General features: G+C 39.7%; 1 protein-coding gene across 2 annotated transcripts in view; it reads left to right on the forward strand.

Annotated features, from left to right (window-relative positions):
• rgs7a (regulator of G protein signaling 7a) overlaps positions 1-25,965 on the forward strand; it is a 52,754-nt gene that overhangs the window by 18,665 nt on the left and 8,124 nt on the right. For both annotated transcript variants that reach the window (XM_086171899.1, XM_086171908.1), the window contains 7 exons: positions 9,824-9,920; positions 13,040-13,090; positions 22,302-22,408; positions 23,813-23,864; positions 24,534-24,598; positions 25,391-25,467; positions 25,663-25,744. In XM_086171899.1, coding sequence (XP_086028025.1) covers positions 9,824-9,920; positions 13,040-13,090; positions 22,302-22,408; positions 23,813-23,864; positions 24,534-24,598; positions 25,391-25,467; positions 25,663-25,744 — 531 coding nt within the window. The remainder of the gene's footprint in view (positions 1-9,823; positions 9,921-13,039; positions 13,091-22,301; positions 22,409-23,812; positions 23,865-24,533; positions 24,599-25,390; positions 25,468-25,662; positions 25,745-25,965) is intronic.

Genomic DNA, 25,965 nt, shown 5'->3' on the forward strand with positions numbered 1-25,965 from the left:
TCATTTCATTTTGAACAATGCATTCACAGGCACTTCTTTAAATGGTCACAATAACTTGATTGTGAACTTCTGAATATAAAATTTTACCAATAACAAATGTTCAAAAAATTTTCCTGATATTTTTTTGATAAAAATAATAAATCTGGTAACAATTCAATCATTCATTCATTCTCTATGTTGCTTTGCATTTGTCCAACAGTCCAAAATGAGACTCTACATGGCCCAAACGTGTGAATGAGAGGGTGGATGGTAGTATTTCTCTATATGTAGTCCTGTGATTGGGTGGTGAACTCCACCTCTCACCCAATGGCAGCTGGAATTGGCTCAATGTAATCTTGGATTTATTGAGAAAAATATTCTGTCATTGTTGTCTCTATTTGACGGACTTGGAGTAATCCAAGAAAAGTCCATTTCATCTCTGAAAGGATTTTGAAAGTAGAGAGAAATCTTTCCTGCATAGTCCATCAGTCCGTGTTTATTATGAGCACCACCAGCTGCTCGTGTGATCATGCATGTTTAACAGAGGCATTGGGTTTTCTTGTCAGTGGCCTCCAATGCAGAAATAATGAACGCAGCAATACGAGACCAACTGGTACATTATGGAGCACATTAATGATGTTCGGCGTGAGGAGAAAGGAAGTGGAGGGGAAAAGTAATTCTCATCTAAAAAATTAATTCATCACTGCAGGTTGCGAGAAAGATAAAAGCAATGCGCCACGAATTCCATGGCCGATTTTCCCATCCTCACTAATGCTGACATCTATGATGCGTAAAAGACGTAAAATGACGAATGAAGATCACCAACAGGATATTTCTGCAAACCATGGAAAAATCCTGCAGTGAAGTGTCACTCCAAGAACCAGCTGCTCTATTTGACTGATGGCTCTTCAGAGCTTGATTGTGTACACAAGAACAGAACTGTATTGATAAAGTCAATGGAAAGTGAAGCTTCTCAAGCACTAAACTGCAGATGTTGTGAAATGGTTAATCACTAGTTTGCAGAAAGTGCCTGACGGTGTTTAAAAATGAAGTTTGGATGGAGTAATTTCTTCCACTCCAGGCAGTGTTCTCACCTGGCTGTCTGTTCCTTATGTTCCGTGATTTAGGCAAGTTGTTTGTGTTGGCTGCTTTTCTTTTCGATACCACTTCACAATATCGAAAAAAAAACCAACAAAACAAACAAACTTCAGTGTGGAATTATTCCAACAACATCGAAAAAAATAAAACTAAAAATGAATGAGACTTGGACACTTTGAGATAAAGAAAAAGGCAGGATGGTAAACAGATCGTTATCATATCTGCAAAGGTTAAGAGGAGTTATTTTCTTCTTTGGCTATTTCACCTCTATTTTTCTCACTACACATTTCCAATAATGCAACTTGGAATGTTATCTTGATAAGTGGGCAACTGTTACGTTATACTAATGCTTAATGAAAGCATACAAATGAATGAAAAATGTATCATGAATTAATATTGCTTACCATTAACAAATCATCAGGTCACGATGTTCACATCTAACAGATCATCAATTAAGAATGTTAATTCGTTTTCTTCCTACACTAATGTATACGTGACCAAATTAGCAGAATTCCTCTTACATAAATATTTTTTCATTAGCTTCCCTGACATTTGTATTTGCTCAACTACATCCCATAATCCAGGAAGAAATCGGTACTCAACTGATACATAATTATTGATGAATATTGTGAATAGGCATGAGGACATCTCACTTGGTGAAAATGCCAGTTTTCATTTTCTTATTTCTTACGAAGGGTCGGCCTTTTGTCATCCTTTTTTCGCCCCGATGTGACGGCCACTACCACCTCCTTTCTTCCTTTCTCTGTTATGAATGAGCGACGACACGCTGCCAAAGATGTCCTTGTGATAGTGGTTGCACATTGCGTTGCTGTGGTAACACAGAAATGTATGGCAATCTGTGCAAATTTCAAGATTCATGGAACCACTCGTGGCTCAATAACTACCCCAACCTGTGCGCAGTATGATTTTAGGTTAATGCACGATGAAATATATTGTATACACATAGTGTTGTGTGTGTTTGCTGTGTCATCTGGTATCTCGACATCCAGTGCCATTCAGCTTTATGGTGAAGATTGAGATTTTATATGGTTGGTTTGGTTGAAATCAGCTGGAACTTGATACACAGTGTCGCTTGTTTCTCTGCAGGCGTATTTAAGAGGGACATTTAAACAGCACGGTGAAGGGATTTACATTTTACTTCTTTCTCTTCATACATTAATGTGCCACTTAAATAATGTAGATCAATAGGAGGGTTTAATTCTTCAGAGGCAACCCTATGATTCCTGGCGGAGTTGTGTTTTACTGTTCAGTACAATTGATTTTAAAAAAGGTTTGCGGTCAATATATTTTGTCATAAAAATGCAATATTCTCTGATCCCCCAATTGCCATTACCGCATGGAGGCTTTTGGTCAGCATATTGCATATTGGCTGTAAATGGTTGCGAATCAGGAAGTGATCTCTACATTGACTGAGGAAATGGTGCCTGGGTCATTTACTTGTTAGGGTATGTTCACACGCTCTCTTGAAGGGTAGAGGGATATTTCTCTTGTCACATTTTAACACGGGTCCATTATTTCACACACGCACATTTAGGGTTATTATATAATCATGGACGCTTGACAGTGGTGCCCAATATAAAGAGGTCTATTCCTAAATGAGTGTCATCATTTGGTAGGATCAAAATAGCCTTAACACTACGTACCTGGGAGTGTTATGCCATTATTAATTCAGTGTCTCCATTGTGCTGTACCTGTGAGGGCGGCATTGACAAGACCTCATTGAAATTGTGAAATTGTATTTCATGCACTTGTGATTTTAGCTTGTTTTACAGCTTTTGTCAAAGTAATGAGTGTGTTTTTCTTTTTTTTTTGGGGGGGGGGGGGGGGGGGCTAAGATGTGATACGTTATAGTTTCACGCTACCGTTGTTTGTGTCTCATTCTGACGCAAAGCACTGCAGTTTGGATGGAAATGAGATCACCCAGCTGCAGAGGCTGTTTTCTCTGCCAGAGCTGTCATGCCATGTACTGTAGCTACAGGTTTTATCCAGGCCGTCTCACTTCACCTCAGGCAGCCGCATTTAGATGCCGTGCTGCTCACCTCTTTTGATGTCGTGTTTAACCTAATTAACTCTAATAACGTAAGAATGTATGACAATCATTTCATCAGTTTGTGAGGTTGCTTGTGCGTCTGCATACGCAACTCTTGTAAGTCGAAATATGATTGCGATGCTTTCCAGCATGTAATGGTGTAAATAACCCTGCGTTTCGTGCCTTTGCGCTTCTGCTTGTGTTGTTAGAGAAAGAATTGTGAGGGGCGTCTGCTCCCCTCTTGTAGACAACACTTGTCCTCAGATAAGACTGTCAGGGTGAAACTATCTATCTGATGAAGTAACATTCACCGGTGCAGCCATGAAGTGGGATGGGATGGGGGGGGGGGGCTATTTTCACGGAACAGATCGAAATTTAAAAGTGCAGGAGTGCTTCCAATGAATTTTCGATTGACTGAATTGGCAGGTTATTTTTGATTAAGGGAAAACATGCAGAGACGTTTTTAATAGATTGAAATTGTAACTTTTGCTGATTCAAACATTTGGACAAGTTCCTGAATTTATGATGACAAATTCTATTTCTGCCAGCTCCTGTTGCTATTTTTCCACATCTCATATACAGTATGTATGTAACTGAACTAATTCAGCCTGAAATTTTATGAATTTCTGAACACTGTAGCTTTCGGGCTGAATCTCATTCTCTGAAGAAGGTTGGTAGTATCCATTTTACAGTAATTTGCCTTTTTTTATTGGGCAATTTATGGTGCTTTTCAACAAAGCTTGGAGTCTGATCTACTGTGATAAAATCAGACTGACAAATATGTTTTAAGGGTCGGGGTGCTTTCTTGCAAATACTTCACTGTCCACAGCTTGTCGAGTGTCTGACATGATTGTGGGATATCCAGCATATAGTGTAACTCTACATCATCATCACGCTTTCCAGGTTTTGTGGAGGTAGTCAACTTAGAGGAGCACTAACCATGGCTGCAACGAATAGCTCACAAATTACTCACAAATACAGAAAATACAGTGCTATGAGGAGTGACTTCCATTTTAAAAGACAAAAAAAAAAAACATTGGTGAAAAATGTCTGTGCCCATTATTTCATAATTCAGTGCTGAGAGCGACAGCGGGGTTGGGAGAAATTGTGTAACAGGATGAAAAGCTATCTGGCAAAGCAGTGACTTGCCTAAGTGTGCCTGACTCTGACATGGGAAAGTTGTCTTTGGACATTAACTATGGGAGGTTGATTCCAGTTAGATGTAGTTGTACTCCGGAAGCAAGCTGTGGGAGAGGCAATGCACAATTTTTTTCTCCCAAGAAGCCCAGGGGGAAATGCATTAGGCTATTCTGGATAATCACAAGTCCAAGTCTGAGAGGTGTAGATGGAAATCTCTAATGATAACTGGTGTGTAATTACCAAACAGCTTGCTGGAATAGCCATCCACTTTGGAGACTGTTAGTGGTATCCTGGACAAGACAACATTTTAGACCTGAAAGACAGCGAAACTATGCTCCATACTTATGCTTGGTGATAATAGAGAAACTTGTACCTTGTTGTTGAGTCTACCTCATAAGTGTGCTGGACAGACCTGACAAACTGAAGTGGATAGTGCAGGTAAACTGGGATCTGTATGGTATTTAATTTGCATGTCCAAAAGATTTTCACTGCATTGCAGAGTAGGCTAGGGACATAGAATATGAATGGGCTGAGGTCAGAGGACTGCTGGTGCCTGTCATAGTGGCAACCTGAGAACCAGTGGTCATGTAAAAGGACTCTTAAATGACCTCTAAGAGGTTTTGTCATATTGTCAAGTGACCAAGGGGATGCTGCAGGGCTTTTGCCTCGACTGTTTTGTACGGCAGCAGATCCCATTTTCAAAAAAGGGGACAGTGGAACCTACAGGGACAACACTTTTCAGTACATTGGGGAAAGCTTGTGACAGGTCCCTGAACAGTAGACAGCCATAAAATGTCTTGGGGATTTGTGGGAGTATGCTCATTTGATCTACATGTGTTTTATCAATCTGAAAAAGGCCATCCTCTGGTGGAGGGTGTACTGAGGTGTTTGGGCTCCTGCCGGTATAAAGAGCTATAATATCTCTATGTAAACCCTCTGGGATTATGCTGCAATCTCCTCACATTTGGAGAATGTCTTACATGAGGAGCTCATGCTTCATTTCTGTGTAGGATGTGGTCCTGTTGGCTTCATCATACGATCTGATCACCTATGAAGGCCCTTAGAAGGTTTATAGCCAAGTCATATGCAATTGGGACAATAATGAGGACTTCTTCCTGGTGTACGGCTAAAGGTCTTTGCTAGACAGTGAAATACGATCTTGAAGTGGGTAGAGTTGTAATATTTTGGGATCTTGGTCATGGTCATAAAAAGAATGAAGGTGTGACTTAAAATTGAGCACGGGGTACATATTTTTGACATACAAAACACTGATTGGATCATTAATCTCATCTGGCCTGGAAACACCTTTGTGTCAGAGAAATCACCGTATTGCCAGGGACTAGGAATTCATAAAATTCACTCGACTATGTTCCTTTTTTACAGTTTTTTACGCTATTTGAATGAATTACCACAGTGTACCTTTAATATCCTAGAATGCAATGACTGGTAAAAAGATTGAAACGGAGGAACAGGAATAAATGAATAAATAAATTTAAGAATTTGTTCATTTGTAATGCATTTTAAAACACTAGCATTAACAAATTATTGAATAAGAAAGCAAGTCTACAACTTTTTTATACCATCATGACGAAGGGAGAGTCAACGTCAAACTTATTTCTCGTGCAGGTGAAGGTCACTTCTAAATGAACTATCTAGGGACATCAAACACAATTTACCCCCTAAAAAAACTCCCGCCTACTCAAGAGAGAATTCCTCTAATAGCAGATTCCTTTATTGACCTGTTTTTTTCTTGAGTCGCATTCCATCAGCTGGACTTAAGGTGCACTTAACAACTTAAAAATAAATTCAAGTCGCCAAAACTGATTTGCACGGGTAGTCTCAAATGTTCCTGTCTTTTTATTTATTTCATTTTACCGCTGCTTCAAACATTTTGATTGCACTCCGTGTGTCCTCGGTAATAGTCTTTGAAGTGCGTGGAGCTGTGTGCTGAGGCTCAGTATGTGCTTATATCCGGAGCCTTTGCCAGTCATTTTGTATGTACTGAGTTCTGTGCCATCATTATTCAATGATTCACACTGTGCAGCCAAAACATTCACTCTTATCTGTTAAGAGGCTGCTGAGACACGGTCAGACAGCTCCGGGTGGGTGGATGGGTGGGGAATGGAACGGAGAGACAGACAGACAGATAGACAGAGAAAGAGAGGGAGACATCCTCTCTTTTCCTCCCTCTTGTGGGGGAACGACTTTCCTCTCTTCTTCACAACATGAAGCCAAGAGATCCTGACTTCAAGAGCTTTAGATCCTGAATATTCACGCTGGTGGCATTTTACCATGTGTAGGCGGAGAGGATTTGCAGAGATAGGACTGTGTGTGTGCGTGTGTGTGAAGTATTGATGAATGTTACTGTTGTCCTTGTTTGCTCCGAGTCTCCCGGTGCCAGCTAACTCTGAGAAACACAGTGAGAATGAGAGCAGGTTGGCATTGTAAGGCACACTAATTCAAAAGGGATGAGATAACAACACAATTAGGATTAATTTAGAGAAGTAAGTTTCAAAGCAACCCGAGGAAAGATGCTGTGCAACCCATGAAAAGTGGCTGATGAAAGCGTTTTTTATTTGCTCCAGCTTTGTAAGTCTCTGATTTCATACAGGCGAAGTATTTGAGTTGGATTGCAAAGTTTCTTACTGAAAGGAAACACATTTATTTCGCTTTCGATTCCACCTTTCTCTCGTGTTGTTGGTTGAGCACTGCCGCAGCAAAATGTTTGCCTCCGATACATGTCAACATGTTCTCACCGGATTGAAATAGCGTATATTCTGGTGCTCGGAGCTTTTTATTTTAAGCTCAAAACAGCATTGAAATCAGTACAACCCGTCATTTCCTAGAATGGCTCAGAATTATTGTCAACAATGTGGTGAATGAATTAATCATCGGTTACATGAAACCTGATATTTGTCCAACAAATCAGCTGCTCTGGTAAACGTAATGGTGTCCTTAGCGTGATTTTTATTGTGACCGAAAAATGTGTGAATTACACATTAAGGAGATGGCGATAGTCAAAAAGCAGTTGGAAAAGAAAAAAAAAACTTACAAAGTGCTTTCCATCAAAAAGCTCTAAAAACAACAAGAAATAGTAGGAGTAGGTCACAATGAAACAAAATGTTTTTCAATCATGTCTTTCCAGAACAACATGAAATCAATGTCTCTGTCATCAGTTTGGTTGCATTTGGTGTTTGCATTTAAAGTTTTCTTTTCTACGACTCTCCGTATCACTTACTCTCAGTGCTTCCCCCCTTCAGCTCTTTTATTAAAGTGTTTGCCTGCGATCCATCATTGTCAATTTGGCTCCCATCACCGTCAGGAGCAATCATTAGCTCAAGGGTATTTGACTGGCTACAACTTTTCATAATAATATCATGCTACACTGCAAGCTTCTGAACTACGATAGCCGAGCAAACCTCCCTATTGCATAAGAGGAGTTTCCTCTTTTACCAGTACAGATACAGACATTCATTTTCACTGACACTTTTGTTCGTACATCAGTTATCAGTTGAGCTCAAGCGAATCTACATGTTTTATCATTTAGACATTAGTCTCTAAGATCAGGCCTGATCCTGACTGGAGCCCCATCCATTACCTGGATCACGACGGTTACATATCAAGAGTAATACTTTCAATTGTTGGAATAAAGAAAATAAAGACATTTAAAATAACTTTTCAAAGAATAAAGAAAAATAAACGCTAGAACAAATGTCCGAGACTGTCTGAACAACTCCTTATTCTGATTTTACCAAGAAAATAGACTTGCCTTTGGAGTTATTTTGGGATTGTTAAATCTGAATCAGTCTTGATCGGTGCTCAGCGTGTTAAACGCTTCACCTAATCAATGATTAATACAGTTTCCATTATGGACTGTACTCAGAGTTGGCTCTGTTCTCAAATGTCAAAAATGGCTACCTTAGAAAGTGCCCCGTTTTCTCATGCCAGCATTATGTTGTGGTCTTCAGGGATCTGACTTGAGTTTCCTGCTGTTTCCAATTCACCTGTTATCTTTGAGGTTTAAATTAAAAACACTGCGCGGCAAACACATTCGGTATGCTGTTCTTCCAAATGCAAGTGTAAGTGAATGTTGGCTTGTGGACAAGCAAAAATATAATTTTAATTTACAAAAGGCCGACTTCATCACTGTTCTAACAAGCAAAATATCATGGCATCTGCCCCCCACCTCTCCACAAACAGTATCAAACATGTTTGTTCATTTATTTTGCCGTCTGAAAGAGAAAGAGAGAGATAGAGATAGTGGTGTTTCTAATCACAGGATTAGGCTGTCCTTTGTAATGCATTCATATTTCTTTAAGAATGTGGACACGAAACAAGCCCGCTCCTAATTTTGTCTGATGATCTCAACGTATCAGTGGTTCCTGAGTGTGTTCACATCTGTGCACAGAGCTGCCCAGCGGTGATCAAATCACTAAAGACATTCGGTTCGACCATTTCTTAATAGGTGTTGAGTTACTGGGAGGACTGTGTAAAGGCAATTACGTCATTGGCCCAGTTTAAATTCTTTTTCCATTTAATATTTAATTGTAGCTCCACAATAGAATGGTGATGCCTCACTAACTTTATAGATTTATCACAATTTTGTGATTTTTAAATGAATATCATGTCTTCAACTTTTATTACAATAAGAGTTGTACAAGTAAAAACACTCCATGCACTTCAAGCTAAAGCCCCTAAGGGCTCAGTGAGGTTTCCTTAAATCAAAGTGAACTGCTTGTGAGCAAAGTCGTATATTTTTCTTCCACCTAACTCAATTCTTTCACCAGAGACCTCGTACCCTTGACTTCATTTTTCTAGTAATGCTATAAGCAAGCGTCTGAGATACTTAGCCTCTCTGTCCCTCTCGCTCTCTCTCTCAATAACCATCCATCTATGTATGTTGTATCTTATGCAGCTGATGTAACAAGGTCTGGTGCTGCTTTGTGCTAAGCTCCCTGCTGTATGTTCTTGGAAACACGGAAACATGGGTACCTTGTGTTGCCTTCCCAGGACCCTTGAGACAATTCCCAGAACATTTCAGTTGCAGTGACGTGTGAAAATGTGTGCGCATACGCATTTGTCTGCGCCTACTCCCCCTTGTGTTTCATCCCATCATTTTTAATTCAAATCTGTGACTCGGTCAATCGAAACGCGAGCGAAAGATAACAGAATTTGTGTTTTGAAAGAATTTGAAGAGGAAAAATTTAATTAAATTCCTTTCTGTTTGTGGTTTCAGATACAAACATAATAAATACTAACTAGAAACCACATTGTTTGATTTCCGACACTGAGTAGCTGTTGCCATATTCACCTTCCTGGCAATTAATCTGATAAATAACAGAAATGAGAGATTTATCAGCATGATAGCTACACTTTGGCAGCGGTGATCAGCAGTCTTCATGCTCCTCTGTGGAAGCAGGAATCAGGTGTCATCTGCGTGGCTTTCTAGTGGCACAACTGTGACTTACGATCCCGACACATACTGACACTCAAAAGCTCCTAAGTCTATGAGACTTAACTTTTTTCTCTCTGTCCCCTCCCAACCCGATTTTCCAGATGGAGGAGGTAATAGCACGCATGCAAGATGAGAAAAATGGCATCCCGATCCGAACGGTGAAAAGTTTTCTAACCAAGATCCCAAGTGTTTTTTCAGGTAAGGCTCTTATCTCTGTTCTCTTTTGTTCCCTGCTCCTGTTCTCTGCTTTCTTGTCCTCTCCACTTGGCTTCCACCCACCAAGTACCCAGCTAGTACTCTGTTCTTGCCAAACAAAACACTAAAGTACTTAGAGATCTGCCTGCTTAGCATTTTTTTCTCTCCCCCAGAATGGCAGTGAGAGAATGTCAAGAGACCCATATTAGCTTTTTGGGCTTTGCAACTAAACATGTAAGAATCCATCATTGAGTGCAATAACAGTTATTGTAAAAGAGTTACTGTGCTTATCCCCTCTATAGCTACAGATGAAACAAGTATCAAATATCTGAACTGATGATATAATTATAAAATCCTGCTATTGTGGCTAGTTTGGTAGCAGTAGGCCCGTGTGTATGCTTACTACCACAATTCAAATAGTATTTCCAAACCCTTAATGTACCAACAGTGTTCTTCTTTGAGAGTGTGCTCCAGTAAATATAACATTTCCAATGTCAGAGCTGGTTAATAATTTCAAAAAATGTTTAACTTGTCAAAACCAGTGAGTCATCATGTGTGCGGACATGGATGTCTGAAACGTTAGACTCGAGAGCCAACATGAGCCCACACACACAGATCATTTTCAAATTAACGGCAGCTAGCGAGCCTTTATGATTTGGGTGCAGATCCGAGGAACACATTCTCAGCATTGAAGGTACGCATGCAAGCGTGCAAACGTGCGGAGAAAAGGCGTCAGGTGTAACTCTTGACAGAAAAGGAACGGCAGTAATGAGAGAAAATGCACACGAGACGCTGGTGAGACCGGCAATGTCTGGTTTGGAGATAGTGATGCTGAAGAATAAAGATGGAAGAAGTGCAGATGACGATGTTTAGATTTTCTTTTGGAGCGCGAGGGAACGACAGTACGTGTTTTGGAGATGAAGTCTGAGAGGCCAGAATGAAATGGTGTGGACACGTAGAGAGGAGGGATATTGAATATTTGAGTAGAGGGAGGCTGATGCTGGAAATGCCGGCAGGAGGCCTAGAGGAAAACCGAAGGGGAGATTTATGGATGAAGTGAAAAGAGGACATGAAGTTAGTTGGTGCTACAGGAGAGGATGCAGAGGGGAGGGTTGGACGGAGGCAGATGATTTGCCGTGGCGACCCCTGAGGGGGAAGAGCCAAAAGGAAAGGAAGGAGAGGAGTGATAAACACATTCTCGGCATACTATGTAGGGCAGCTGGGGCATGGTTACACATTTATTTAGACTTATTAAAGGCTCTGTGATTGACACTTATTAAAAGTTCTATGATTGACATTTAAAAAGATGGATAGCTAATTACAACGGGGACATAAACCAAAGTCACACTTTATTACTGAACCTTCAGTGCCCAGCGTTCTGTCTGGTTGCATGTCAGAACATGTGTGTGTGTGAAAAAAGATTTAAAAAAAAAAAAATTCTTTGTGACATTTTGGATGGGTAGCATCCAAAAAAAAAAATTACTTTTATAAATAGCTTGGCAGATCGAAGGCTATTCAAAAGGCCATTTCTCCTGTCATTGTGTGACTTTGTGAAAGTAAGTTTTGGATGCACTTGTTTTTTGTAATCCTGAAAGTAAACTGAGAAGTATTGGCTTTTAAATTTCTACCCACGATTCTTTTTTTGATGTTATTTTATTTGTGTTTGATCTATTTGTTAGCCCTGAGGCGCAGAAGACAGCAAAATTGATTTCAAATTAATTTAACTAATTTCAAGTTAATTTGATATATGTGACAATGACATGTTGTGCATGTGCACACGCATATGCACACACACTTACACAACCATCTTTGCTCTTGGTACTTTTTGCTGCCAAATGTTTTGCCATTTCAAGTTCACTAATGCCTGACGTTATCCTCTCATAACATTCATAATTGTCATCCACCTGCTCCTCCACTCACATACGTGCAGATGTACGTGCGCACTCACACAGACGTGCACAATGCATGGACACGATATTTATCATTTTAGGGGAACAGTCTTGTTAGAGGATTACCATATAGGTTTAATTTAAGCTCGCTCTTGGAAAGTGGGTCACCTCTGAGGAGTGTGAAAACAGGGCTATGTTAATGGTGTTAATCCATGGAAAATGTAATCTGGTTATAGGGGCACCGGAAAAAGGAGTGGGGTTAAGCGGAGTGAGGCAAAGAGACAGAACTCAGACAGACAGATATGATGGACATAGCGACAGCCACAGGGACCGACTGACTCACTGCATGAATTCCCTCATGTGCTGCATTCACACTTCCTTCCGTCCTTTGTGGCTCTCCTTTCATCAACACACCTTCAGCTGTCAGCATAAAACAGTAATAACAGCTTAGAAAATATATATTTAGCCAAAATGACAGAGTCACATGTTAAGGTGTGAAAATGCCTAGGGGGTGGCAAAGGGCGCTGCTGTGTTTGTCTGAATATGTGAAAGTGATTCACTTGCATTCTCGCAAAGGGAGGATGAATAGGAAAAATGGCATTCATGCCACAATGGCTTCCGTGTGTGCTCTATAAAACGACAAAGAGTGATAAACAAGTCACCCAAGACCTTTTCTCAAAATGGAAATAATGCCATAGTTGGCCCTCAGGTCGGCAGAGAACCTGGATGCTTCGCAAAATAAATGTAACCTCAGCTATACTTTACAATCAGTCCTGCCCCCCAAATTGACGTGAGTCAAAACACACTTTTGATTGCTCCCGGTTCCATCTGATATGGCTTTTTGGGCAACAAATGTTGTTTATCTGTGACTGTACTTGATATCCACGTCAATGTAATATTTGCACTCGACATGGAGTGAATCAAATTGTGTTGTTATATACAGTGATGCTTCATTATGCCATTATATTGCCGGTCATTTAAATTAATGGATTACAGCCAAGGAGAGCGGGTTTCAAGAGGGTGTCAGGGAAAAACAAAAATTGATAATGGATGGCCAATTACCCACCCACACTGTGCAAGGCGAGTGGAATTCATATGCGCTGCGATGATGAAGGAGGGTGGGCGGGGCTAAGAGTGGCTTTTTTTTTTGTCATTATTTGCATCCATATGCAGAGAGATGTTTCGACATTCCAAGTGCAGTGATTCGCATTAATGAGCTTCCTCTCATTGCAGGTTCTGAAATTGTACAGTGGATGATCAAGAATCTGGACATTGAAGATCAAGGTAACAGTCAACTGCTTAAAACAGATTCTTAAGATAAGAATGTTTGGGTGACTCATGAGGCCATTCCTTGGTAAATAGCATCGAACAGAGCAGATACAGAGACCATATTTAGATGCAAAAAAATAAAAAATAAATTAAATCTGATATTGATTAACCATGGTATTTGAGCTGCTTCTGGCTGGCTCCATACTTGAAATGATTTCCAGACACATGAAACTGCTGAATAGAACATTTAAAACCCATAAAGAAGTGAAACGTGCATTAAATATTAATTGGGCATGGATTTCGTTCAATATTTGGACATTTGTTAGACTTGATAGTTTGGGTCATTTACCCACAAATCTTAGAACAAACAACCAAGCAAGGAATACAAAAAAAAAGCATATCCACATCAGTCTTCTAAATCAAATGGTTGAATGCCCTGACATTGACATTGAGCTCAACATAATTTGCTTGGCGCTTACTTGGAATAAATACATATCAAACCAATTAGACATTTACATATAAAATATGGATTTGTTTGGTTTTCATTTGGGCTGAGATCATGTATTTATCTGAGGATAAACTGTTCAGGGTCTAAAAAAACAACTCTAGTGTTTTCCTCAATAACCACTATGTCAAGACCTTGCTTATGTTTACTTGGAGGCTTTCTGGTGGATTTCTGTCCAGGATGAGAGAGGAGTAAAGATATATATGAGTATTTTCTTCTGAAACTTTTATGTTAAGTTCATGAGCAATTAGTCTATCACCAGCCTGCATGTATTGTTATTGCATTTATGAGCCTCAGGTTGCCTCTGTATCCTTGGGCTCGAGCAACAACATTTTATTACTATTCTCCCTTTTGTCTGCCTATTCAAATTTTATTTGAGTGTATGTTTAAGTGTAGCACCAGACATGCTTAAGAGAGCAGCAAGAGCGTGCTCTGATCCCCCTCTCGCTCATAAAATGACTCCAAGGTGGCTAAGTTGATAAAAATAGAACACAGAAACTGGCCACTTTCTTCCATTAAACATCCTCGCTGGCTACCCTCTGATGAAAAAATTGAGGAGGAAGGTGTGTTCAGAGGCAGAGAGAAGAGGAAAGGCAAGAGTCTGGGACTGAGAGTAGGGACTTTGAATATCGGGACTATGACAGGAAAATATAGAAAGTTGGTCGACATGATGCAGAGAAGGATGGTGGATATACTTTATGTCCAGGAGACCAGGTGGAAAGGTAGTAAGGCTAGAAGCTTAGGAGCAGGTTTTAAGTTGTACTATCATTGTACTGACAAGAAGAGAAATGGAGTAGGAGTTATCTTGAAGGAGGAGTTTGTTAGGAAAATTCTGGAAGTGAAAAGAATGTCAGATAGACTTCTGAGTCTGAAGTTGGAAGTTCAAGGTGTGATGCTCAATGTTGTTAGGGGCTATTCCCCGCAGGTGGAATGTGTGTTAGAGGAGAAGGATAAGTTCTGGCATGAGTTGGATGCAGAATATCCCCAGATGAGCCATACAATGAAGTTATGGGAAGGAGTAATGGAAACTAGACTGAGAGCAGAAGTCAGCATTTGTGAACAGCAGTATGGTTACATGCCTAGAAGGAGTCCTACAGATGCAGTATTTGCTTTGAGAATACTAATATGGAAGTACAGAGAAGGCCAGAGGGATGTGCATTGTGTTTTTGCAGACCTAGAAAAAAGCATATGAGAGAGGTGCAAAGGGTGCCAAGAGAGGAACTCTGGTATTATATGAAGAAATCTGGAGTGGCAGAGAAGTATGTTAGGCTGGTGCAGGACATGTATGCTAGCTGTGAGACAGTGGTGCAGTGTGCTGTAGGGGTAACAGAGAAGATCAAGGGGGAAATGGGATCCATCAGGGATCAGCTTTGTGCTCTTCTTGTTTGCAGTGGTGATGGACAGGCTGAGAGATGAGATTAGAAAGGAATCTCCATGGACCATGATGTTTGCAGATGACATTGTGATCTGTAGTGAGAGCAGAGAACAGGTTAAGGAAAATCTAGGTAGAGGTATGCGCTGGAAAGGAGAGGAATGAATGTTAGTCACAGCAAGACAGAGTATATGTGTGTGAATGAGAGGAACCCGGGCGGAATGGTGAGGCTACAAGGAGTGGAGATCAAGAAGTTGGAGGATTTCGGGTACTTGGGGTCAACGGTCCAGAGCAGCGGAGTGTGGGGAAAACAGGTTCAAGCAGGTTAGAATTGGTGGAGTAAAGTGTCAGGGGTACTGTGGTAATAATGACAAAAAGGGAGGAGGCAGAGCTAGAGGTTGCAGAAATGAAGATGCTAAGGTTCTCTTTGGGAGTGATGAGGATTCATAAGATCAGGAATGAGTCTATCAGAGGAACAGCAAGTTAGATGTTTTGGAGAGGTCAGAGAAGCCAGACTGAGATGGTTCAGTCATGTACAGCAGGGGGGTAGTGAATATATTGGTAGATGGATGCTGGAATTGGAGCTGCCGGGCAGGAGGTCTAGTCTAGAGGAAGACCAAAGAAAAGATTTATGGACGTAGTGAGAGGATTTAAAGGTAGTTGGTGTGAGAGAGGAGGACACAGGGAATAGGGTTGGATGGAGAAGGTTGATTCGCTCTGGCGACCCCTGAAGGGAACAGTTGAAAGGAGAAAAAGAAAACCATATTTTACTCTAAATTGCATCATTTAGGATCGTGAACTTCAGTACGATTTTTTCCTTCTTTTTTCTTCCCCAAAGACAATCATCTTTGTGTCCTAGGAAGCTAGCTAAAGACTTGTGTTTGAAAGAAGATACCCTGCAGTATATCTAATCACGCTTCTGACTGAAGTGTCCTTTCGCCTAAGCCAACTGAACCTGTGCCTTAAACTGTCTTTCCCATTTTAGCAATAATAGTAATAATGATTCTATTTACAAGCCTTTAAAAGTACAACAGTGTGCCTCAAAGGCAACAAAAAAGTAAAATGATAGGAAAAGAAAAATGAATCATGGCTTAAAATAAAGATCAATCAAGAACAGATACCATCAAAAAGAAAGAGCCATATAACAAATGTAAGAGCTGAAAAGAGAGACGGCACAGCTGGGATAGGCTACTTTGTGCAGGATAAGCATTATAGATAATGAATGAATGAATGAGTGAATGAAACATGAGTTGAAAAGGGATTTGAAATAGGAGACTGAGTTTCTGTCTTGGAAACCTTGAAGACAGGTGGTATTTTTCCTGGATAATAGCTTTTAAATATTAAAAACGCCGAAATTATTTGTATCTCAATGTAGACAGGACATTGGTTAATATATTCCCATTAAGCTAACTTTAGAATGCAGTCATTTTATACAATTTATACCCTTTCTTTTCTATCTTTCTTATACTGTCACCTTTCTGCTACCTTTTGATAAAAAAATACCAACAACAGGAAATGTGTTCCGTTACAATTTCTTAAAACAAACAAACAACTCTCGCTCCATCCTCAATTAGGGCACTTCATGTCAATTTCTTTGCAAACACGGAATAAGCTACAAAGTGCCTTGTGATGAACAGAATGGTGCACTGAACCAAGTAGCTTCAACTCAGATCCTCACATGGAAAAGGCTCGGGAAAGCTGCACACTGAATTGTAAATTGTTGCTCTCATCAAACAAAGAGGGCGTGATTTTTATGCAAAGGAAGATGGGCTTATATCAAAGTGGAATGGGGATTTATGTTTTTTTGTCTTTTCCCCCTTTCTTAAATAAATGCTGCAGATGATTACTGATGCACTCCAGATGAACTCACATCATCCTATTTTAAAGTCCCTGCAGTCTGCAATCCTATTTTCATACACGGCATTATAAGTGAAGAAAATAACTGTCGGGCAAAGTTTTTCTTTAAAGTTGCAGACATCATTTGGGAGATAGTTTACGTCACATTCCCTCCACATCAGACTGCAACAAATCATTAGTATTCACCAAGTGTTATTGTGTTTTTCCTCGTATGGACATTTGGATTTAACAGCTTTCATTGTACCATGCTCATGCATCATTCATTACTCTAAATAGGTACGTATTTTAGACAAGCTCATACACAAGAAACACTGATATGGTAAATACGGATTCAAAGCCAAAGGTTGGCAAAAACTCAAGATTCTGATAAGGTATATCTCTGAAACATTCCTAACACAATACATTTTTATATTTTTTGTGAACTAAATGTAATATAAATGCACCTGCGATCAACAGTACTATTTCCACTGATATCAGTACGTGATATCAGTACTGATATCATATACTAAGATAAGTATTGGAGGTAAACAAAGACAAAAAAGTACATGAAATCAGTAAAATTATTTCACAAAAAAAATGTATTTTCACATATCTGTGGAGGTTCTCTGTCATCCAGGTCATGGTGAATGCTTCTTGAAATCTTCTTGTCTTGGCAACTGGACTTGAATTTCTTCACTCCTCGTGCATGAGGCTTTTTCAGTTTCACTTTTTTTGTCTTAATATTACTGTTTGCATGGTAACTCAGAGAGGCCCAGGGCTTATTTAGCATGACCCTAATACAATCTCACAAAACTGTGAAAGGAAAAAAACTCAGTTAATGCAAGAACGTATAGCCATGCAATAAAGATTGGCTAAATGCGAGGCCATCCAGGAAAATGCAACTTAACCGCCACATAATATCTGGATTTGTCACGTTGAGCCGAAGCGAAGTTTCACTATGCCACTAAATTACATGCCTGCTAATGAAAAATGCTGAATGCAAACATCCCAGGTTCATTGGATTAATGTATTACACAGGAGTTCACTCGCAGTTACCCATACTGTGCAGTATAGGTTAGCTTTGCAGAGGGATCTCCTTCTTCATGGGTCTGCAGCACAACCTGAAGACCTCTGACGTGCCAGAAATCAAAACCTCTGCATGACAATCAATAACCATTCTGTAATGTAATTAAAGCAAAGGTTTGGGCAAACGAAACATGATATATTTATGCCAGAGTAATAATATCTATAGGATTCTATATAAATATACACATTGTAACACACTATTTATATAATAGGTGTTTATATTTATGAAATTCTTAATAATAATTTCATCTTTATTAATCCCCGTGTGGAAAATCATTCTCTGCGATTAACCCGTTATGGATGAACCATGACCAGTAGGCTGCCGTAAACCAGCACCAGAGGAGCAGTTACAGGTTCGACACACTAGGAGGAGCCGGGGATCGAACCACGAATGTTCGGTTCTAAAAACAATTGCTCTACCTCCTGCTCCAAGCCACCCCAAATTACAAACGCTTGAATTTTCTTATACGAATTTTAATGGGATTTTAATTTAAATGGTGTTCACTTGATGATATCTGTGCTTTTGAGTGATTGATAGACTTATTGTTTATCTTAATTGTACACCACTTTGGTGATTAATGTATATGATGATGATGTATAATTTATAGATAAATGTATCATATTAACAATTCAAATTATCAACATCCCCGCCCAGTTTTAAGATTTTAGAACTTATCTTAAGAACTTAGAACTACGAATTTATGCATATGCATGTTCTTGGCTTAGTTCTGAAATACCTACATGAGGCTTGTGAAACATTTAACATAAATGAAAAGCACCTCTCGAACTGGGATGCGATAACATAATCTAACTTTGGACATATTAAGATGATTAAGCAGATTGGAGCTGAGCATCAACAGAGCAGAGGCAAGTTAGCCATGCACCTGTGTTTTGTAAAGGGTGTGAACTGCATATGAAAGAGCAGCCACGGGAATAACACGGAATGGGTAAAATGATCTCTGGGGGAGGACACGTGGCTCGTCAGAACAAAATGAATAGGGTGCATTCATTTTGTATAATATGCCGTTCTTTTTCCCTCCACCCTTCTTACAGCTCCCTTCTCATCAGACTCAAGAATAATTGTGCGGTCGTTCACGTTATCTTTCCCTGTCTTCTATGATCGCTTCTGTGCAAATGGCTACCTCCACACACAAATGAAAGGCTTAAGTTAGGAATTGGATTTTATCGGATGTCGTCAGTATTATTTCCGCCGATCCCGTGAAAAGTCACAAGGATGATTTAAACAGAGCCATTATCATCCCGTCTTCAATAGGTGCATACTGTAAATGGTAATCAATGATATACATTTTTCCACCAAATACAGGAGCTCCTCTCCTGTCTTAGATAGGGCTCAGTTGGAAGAATATGCCCACGCTTCCGCTGGCAGGCCTCCAATCTGCTGGTCTTTTGGCACAGAGCTGGTAATATGATGAAATCAAAGGGTGTTTTCCCTCTGGACTCCAAGGCTGGCCTCTCTTGACAACTTGACTAATTCCAGTCCAAGATTCAGTCCTCTATAAAGCTCACAGAAAAGCCTGCGATATGTAAACTGAAAGCCAGAGACTCCCATGATACCGGGAACTGATCCTCATAGACGTCCAAGAATATCTACAACACAGCCTTTGCTAATGTTATATTCACCTCATTGCTCAACTGTATTGCTTTTGTCTGATATAGCATCTTCAGATTTACTTTGTGAACATTTTATTGTCCTCTGTGAGGAACACAGAGACTGAATAATGTTGTTGTACAGAATAATAGGAAAAAAAAAAAACATGTTTACTCATGTCGGCTTAAAGATTTACTTTAACAATAGGCTTTTTAGTGTAGCAAGTGTTCTGTTCAATTTGATCGTGATGGTACAATCTCTGCTTTTCATTTAGAGAACGTTTGCCCCATACTCTTAATAAATCAATTCCCTGGGATCAAATGATTAGTGTCAGAGGCCAGGAAAACCACCCTTTTGATATCCACCCCGTAACAATTTTTTTTCTTTGAATAATAACCGGCAGAGTTCGTCATTTCATCCCAAACTAACTGGTGTTATAACACCCACAGGTTGTTCAGTTGTGAAGATCCTGTTACATAACAAAAGATTATAGCTTCATATAAGAGCCCAAAATATATATTGTCTCTTGTCCAATTCGGTTTCTTGCTTTTAAAACCATATAAAATGACAAATCAAAGAAAAGAGTAATTACTTATTTTACTGAAAACAAATTAGTCAATTTAGCTTCAAGTAAAACATCAACTACATAATTTCACTTTCAACATATCATAGGTGGCAGAAACACTGAATAAACAGAGTCAGGGTGGATGACCATCTGTTTTGACTTGTTTGCTTTGATGAATGAAAAACTGCAAATTATTACTTTTAACTGCATGAATAAAAATCAAACATCACTGTAGCTATTATTTTGGGAGCGGCGTGGAGCAGGAGGTTGAGCGATCGCCCTTGGAACCAAACATTCCTGGTTCGATTCCTGGCTCCCCTTAGTGTGTCGAAGTGTTGTTGAGCAAGACACTGAACCCCTAAACCCCTAAATGCAGAGAGGAATTTCCTGCAAGGGATTAATAAAGTACAATAAAATGTGAATAAATAAAAATAACAAGGGTGAAGAATCCTTATATTCCAGGCTCAATCTATATCATATCCCTTGACTCGTCTCCAGTGTTTGTCTCATGTAGATAGTATGTTCTTTGGCTCCAGAGAAGCAGGTAATCCATGTAGTCCATGCTAATTTTGTACTTTGTAGAGCAATGCCCCAGAACTAAAGCACTATCCAACTAGGTCCTGAAATAACCAACCGTACTTCCCAGGCCCACAAGGACCATATTATTTTGTCACCAAATATGGCCCATTTGGTGGCTATCCAATTAGCAATCAGGGTCCCGAGGCCAACACCAACGATCACAGCTATTGTTGCTAACACTAACACAAAGCTGCTGCTTTGCTTGCAATGTCCACAAATAGAGCTGATTTCTCCACAAAAATAAAAGGTCAGGAAGCACGCGAACACTAGTCTCATGAGAATAAATACCTAAGAACCCACGAATGCTGATATGCACAAATGCTGCATGCCTGACTACACACCAAATGGTTCCCAGAAACATGTACATCAACAACACTGTACATACTGCAAATCCATCAGTCTCAGAGCTAAAAATTATACTGCTACTTGCTTACTAGGAAGCGTGCCTACAAAGTTTTGTTGAAATACAGACACGCTCGGTACTCATTTCTTCACAAATTGACTAACTTGCAGATAAAAAAATTACAAATAAATAAATGTAAAACGAACTGCACGCATCCTTTGACAAATCCATCGATGCTTTTTATATGACAAACAGAAGAAAAACAGATTAGATTACGCAGAACCAGAAAAGGCCAAAAATGAAGACTGTAGCGTATGAGGGAAGGGAATGTATTTATAAGTAAACAGGGTTGTATGGATTATGAGTCATAAATTATTTATATATGAAGCCCAGCCACTCAAATGCACACACACACTGAGGTGTAAATATTTTATGCATTTATTAAGCTACTGTTATAGAATTCCTATCTCAGCCTTTTAAGACCGTGTCAAGCATTTCAACATATGCAACTCCTGACTCATTAGTATATTAGTCTTATTTCTCAACCAGCCTCCTCCGGGCTTTGTGCAAAGCATATAGTAAACGATCTTTAAATCCAATAGACGTGCAAAGTGATACGTTAATAAACAGTTTCCCACAAGTAATAACAGGAACCCGTCAACGTGTAAAAATGAGCAGGATTGATCCCTGACGGCACTGACTGGTTGAGAGACACTGGGGCAGAAGACAAAACACATGCTTTATGATAATTACATGTTTTCATTAACTGATGGTTTTAAATCAAGGCTAAGTCGGCCACGGGCCGTGCGGGAGGTTTCCTGCTCTGCAGCAGGTGACGATTTGACTGATGAGTTCTACCTCTATGGCTGAAGGTGTGCTAATCAGTGAGAATTCCTGCTGCGCTCTTTGCTTTTAAGACTGTTTGTTAAAGCAGCAGCCCTTAATTTGGGTCATGATGTTTGCTCTGTCCATGTCATCAGGGATGGATTCATACCTGACTGTCGAAAGGGGCACTGCATTATACTTGTGAACAACTTATTAGGACTTCTGAGCTATTCTTGTTGCACCTGATTACCAGTCAGACACCATAACATAGGATGGGACAATTTGTAGAGCGGTCACATATTGCATAAATGACCTGATACCATTATTTTCATTATGGTGATATTGAAAACGTCTTTAAGGATTGATAATTATTTGAGGTCTTCATATTTTCCTGTATTACCCTGCCCTATGCTTTTGCACATACAAGCAGTCTACAGCTGTGAGACAATTTCAGGAAAAGTAAATAGAAAGGACAATGATATACGTTTTATTGTGTTTCCTCTCAGTTGAGGCTCTTCACCTAGGAACGCTGATGGCTGCACACGGATACTTCTTCCCAATATCAGACCATGTCCTTACTCTTAAAGATGATGGCACTTTCTATAGGTTTCAGGTAAGGGCTATATTGTTATTATCACAATAATGCTGTGTCTGTTATTTGTATTAGAGAATGTTGTCATACCCCATTTTCAGTGAAGTGGCTTCAGGTATATTCCTTTCAAACAGGAATCTAACAAGGGTTATACTAGCATTGATTTTATGTTTGAAAGACTTAAGTGAACTTGCTGTTTTCCTGAGGCTCATTACTGGAGATATGACTGGATAGATATTTGGCAAAATGTGAATTGAACAACCCATATTGCCTCATGGGGCAGAACAATTAATGGGATTTGCTCACGAATGGACTTCACAAATGCAGCTCCCGCAGCATCGTGTTCATCACACCGCAGCCTAGTCACAAACTCTGTGTGATGCTGGGCGCAGTGTTTTCACAGACATCTGTTGTGAATGATGATTGGCTCAACACAGGCATCTGGCAGGTTGGGCTGCGGCTTGTTTGCAATGTAAAGTCCTTTAACGGAAGTGTACACAGGCCGCTGCAGATTCTCCTTGCATATTATCACTGGGTATACTTTATTTAGTCCATGTTCAAAACATGAGCAAGATGTCTCAATCTACTGCCGAAGCAAAAACAAATGAGATTTTCTTAAATTGAAACAATAGATGTCGATAAAACCTGCAGACTCTGGACCCAAGCTTACATGAATCAATCTATCAGCTGTTTATCGTATTCCATGCAGAGCTTTTCCTTACCCATAAAAAAAAAAAAAAAAAAAAAAAAAAAAAAAAGCTCACAGAGCATTGGTCTTTATATCTGGCTGAAACACAGGATTTGCTGAGTCCTGCAACCATGTTTTCGAGGTGTCTCTAGTTTGAAAATTGCAATATCTGCAAAAATGCCCAGCCGAGTCGGAGGCCCTAGATTTTTTTTTTTAAACCAACTAATGGGCCAACCAGCTAGAAATGGCAGCCAAAGACTTTATTAATGCCACTATACACTGGGATAGATGTGCAAATTACATCGAGCTCCAGAATCTTTACTCTTTTATCATTTTTTTTTTAATTGTCTGACATTGACAGTTCTTAGATCTTGCACTGAATGAGCCCCCCTAAGAGTCGAGACCAGATCTAGCCAAAGTGAATCAAACCCTAAAGATATTTGTGCTGGAAACAACATTCGCTTTCTCTCTCCCATGGAATCAATTCTCATCCAAAGCCAATGTTTATGATGTTGCCCGAAGAGGGGCAGGATCCATATCGGTGTTGTGTTCTCTTTGTTAAATGAAAGGTGATTATGTTCTTTAGACAATACGCTGAGCCCATTATACAATGCAATGTTTCACTGCAACAGATGCTGCTTGTTCCCTTTGCATGACAACCCCATTGTCACATGGTTATTTATTTCTTTATTTATTTTCTGGTTGTTTGTGTCTTAATAACCTGGTATTTCCTTCAGACTCCGTACTTTTGGCCATCAAACTGCTGGGAACCAGAAAACACAGACTATGGTGAGAATATATTTTTTTTATATTATGCTCTTGTCTTTAAATTGATCCGATTTGGCCCTCGTAGTCACTTATAGTGCAACCGTTATGGATTTTTATGTGCTTTTTTACCATTTTGAATTCCCCAGCTCAGCCTGTCCTACCCTGATACAGGCTGATCAAGGTGAAAGAAAGCAGAACTGTTATGCAAGCACCTGTTGTGCATCAACACTTGACTGAGTGTTACAGTGGTGAAACAGAGCTGAGCTTTTCATTGTTTGCTGCAACATCGAATTTTGGGAACAATTTGCAGAGTTCTAGGAGAGGAGTGCTCGCTGCGGGAATAATCCTGACGGTTGTGGGAATTAGAGGAGTCTCAGCCAAAGCAATTGATTCACATGAATAATGCCTGTTAATGAAAATGGGCTAATGGAATAATGAAGCTTTTGCATAATGGTCAGCTTGGTGTTTTTTTCCCCGAGGGGATCGGTATCGTACACGAACAACAATTTCTCGGACAATATGCGCAGTCAATGACCTTTGTGATTTACAGGCCAGTTTAAATGTGCAGTTGAGAGGATTAAATGGGTTAACACAGGGCCACTTGAGGCTGTTAAGACCAAGCTGAGATCCAGCGCTCCATCTATTACAAATCTCTATGCTCCCCCCTCTCTTTCTCTCTCTCTCACTCAGCTGTTTACCTCTGCAAAAGAACAATGCAAAATAAAGCGCGCCTGGAGCTTGCAGACTATGAAGCGGTAAGTGAAAGTAGTCTTTTGATGTTTGCACTCTCACATCTGCTCTACTCTTTTGTTAATGTTGTTGCAGCCATTCCCCCTCCCCATGAGCTACTGCACCACTTGTACAGTATATTCCTTCACTGAAACCACCGAATGTAATGGAGGGTTTTTTGGGACGCGGAGATGAGACAAAACATAGTTTAAATTATTTTGAAAAAAGATGATTTCGCTTAAAGTATTCCAAATGTTGGCCAATGCTTGAAAACAAAAAAACAAAAAAAAAACACAAAAAAAAAAAGACAAAAACGACTCAACCAGGCTTTGCATTCTTGTTGAACACAACATAATGAATATAACTCCATGTCTAACATCTTGGACCCCAGTCCATATACAGTGCCAGGATCTTGTTCTTATCTTAAAATGCAGTTTTCTACTGAAATGTTAATTTGTACAATTTTTCATAAATTAATGATTTTCAACCAGTTTAATCCTTAAACCTTGTGGTCCTAAAGATGGCTATAGGGTTCGGGCGCTTTACATGCACTTTCAAAGTACCTTTCAAGTAGTTGAGGTTTGGCAAGAGGTTTGCTGGAGGTTATATAGCATTTTAGAACAAGAAAAAATTGGCATTATAAAAAAATGAACCCCCAGTGTCCCCAACCTAAATTACAACCAATGCATAAGTATTGATATCTTTTACTTATTCATTTTTTGGGGGGTGAGGCTGGGGAGTTTATCAATAAAGTCATCCAGCTGTGCAATAATTCATCATGTTTTATCAAAAGCCTTTTTTTTTTTCTTTACTTGCAGGAGAGCTTAGCAAGGCTACAGAGAGCTTTTGCACGGAAATGGGAGTTCATTTTTATGCAAGCAGAAGCACAAGCAAAGTAGGTTTCCAGAAGAATCACACACGCATTGAACGAATGTGAGCATGTCCCCTTAGCCCCCCGTAATGTCCTGATGAAACCTGCTTCATCTTTCCCGAAATTTTCAAAGACGAAGTGTACATTAAACATGGGGCGGAGGATATGAACCGCTGGTGTGTTGCAATGAGCTACATTCGAGCGTTCTTTTCTCCTCAGAGTGGATAAGAAAAGAGACAAAATTGAGAGGAAAATTCTCGACAGTCAAGAGAGAGCATTCTGGGATGTGCACAGACCAGTGGTGAGTGAATTTTCTAATGATGTTATCCTGATTTTCCTGGCTGACGTTGATGATACTGACGCCATCGCAATTATTCTTGCAAAATTGAGCAATATAAAAAACATCTATTATAACTAAGTAATATCTGCACAAAAATGGTGGTGGCAGTCTGTTCAGTCAGCAGAGGAATAATATTTATAACATATTATAATTATAATAAAAAAATACAATTTGAAAGTATT

This window comes from Fistularia commersonii, chromosome 2, assembly GCF_037954325.1.
Source record: "Fistularia commersonii isolate RoL2024-O1a breed Wild chromosome 2, RoL_Fcom_v1.0, whole genome shotgun sequence".
Lineage (NCBI taxonomy): Eukaryota > Metazoa > Chordata > Actinopteri > Syngnathiformes > Fistulariidae > Fistularia > Fistularia commersonii.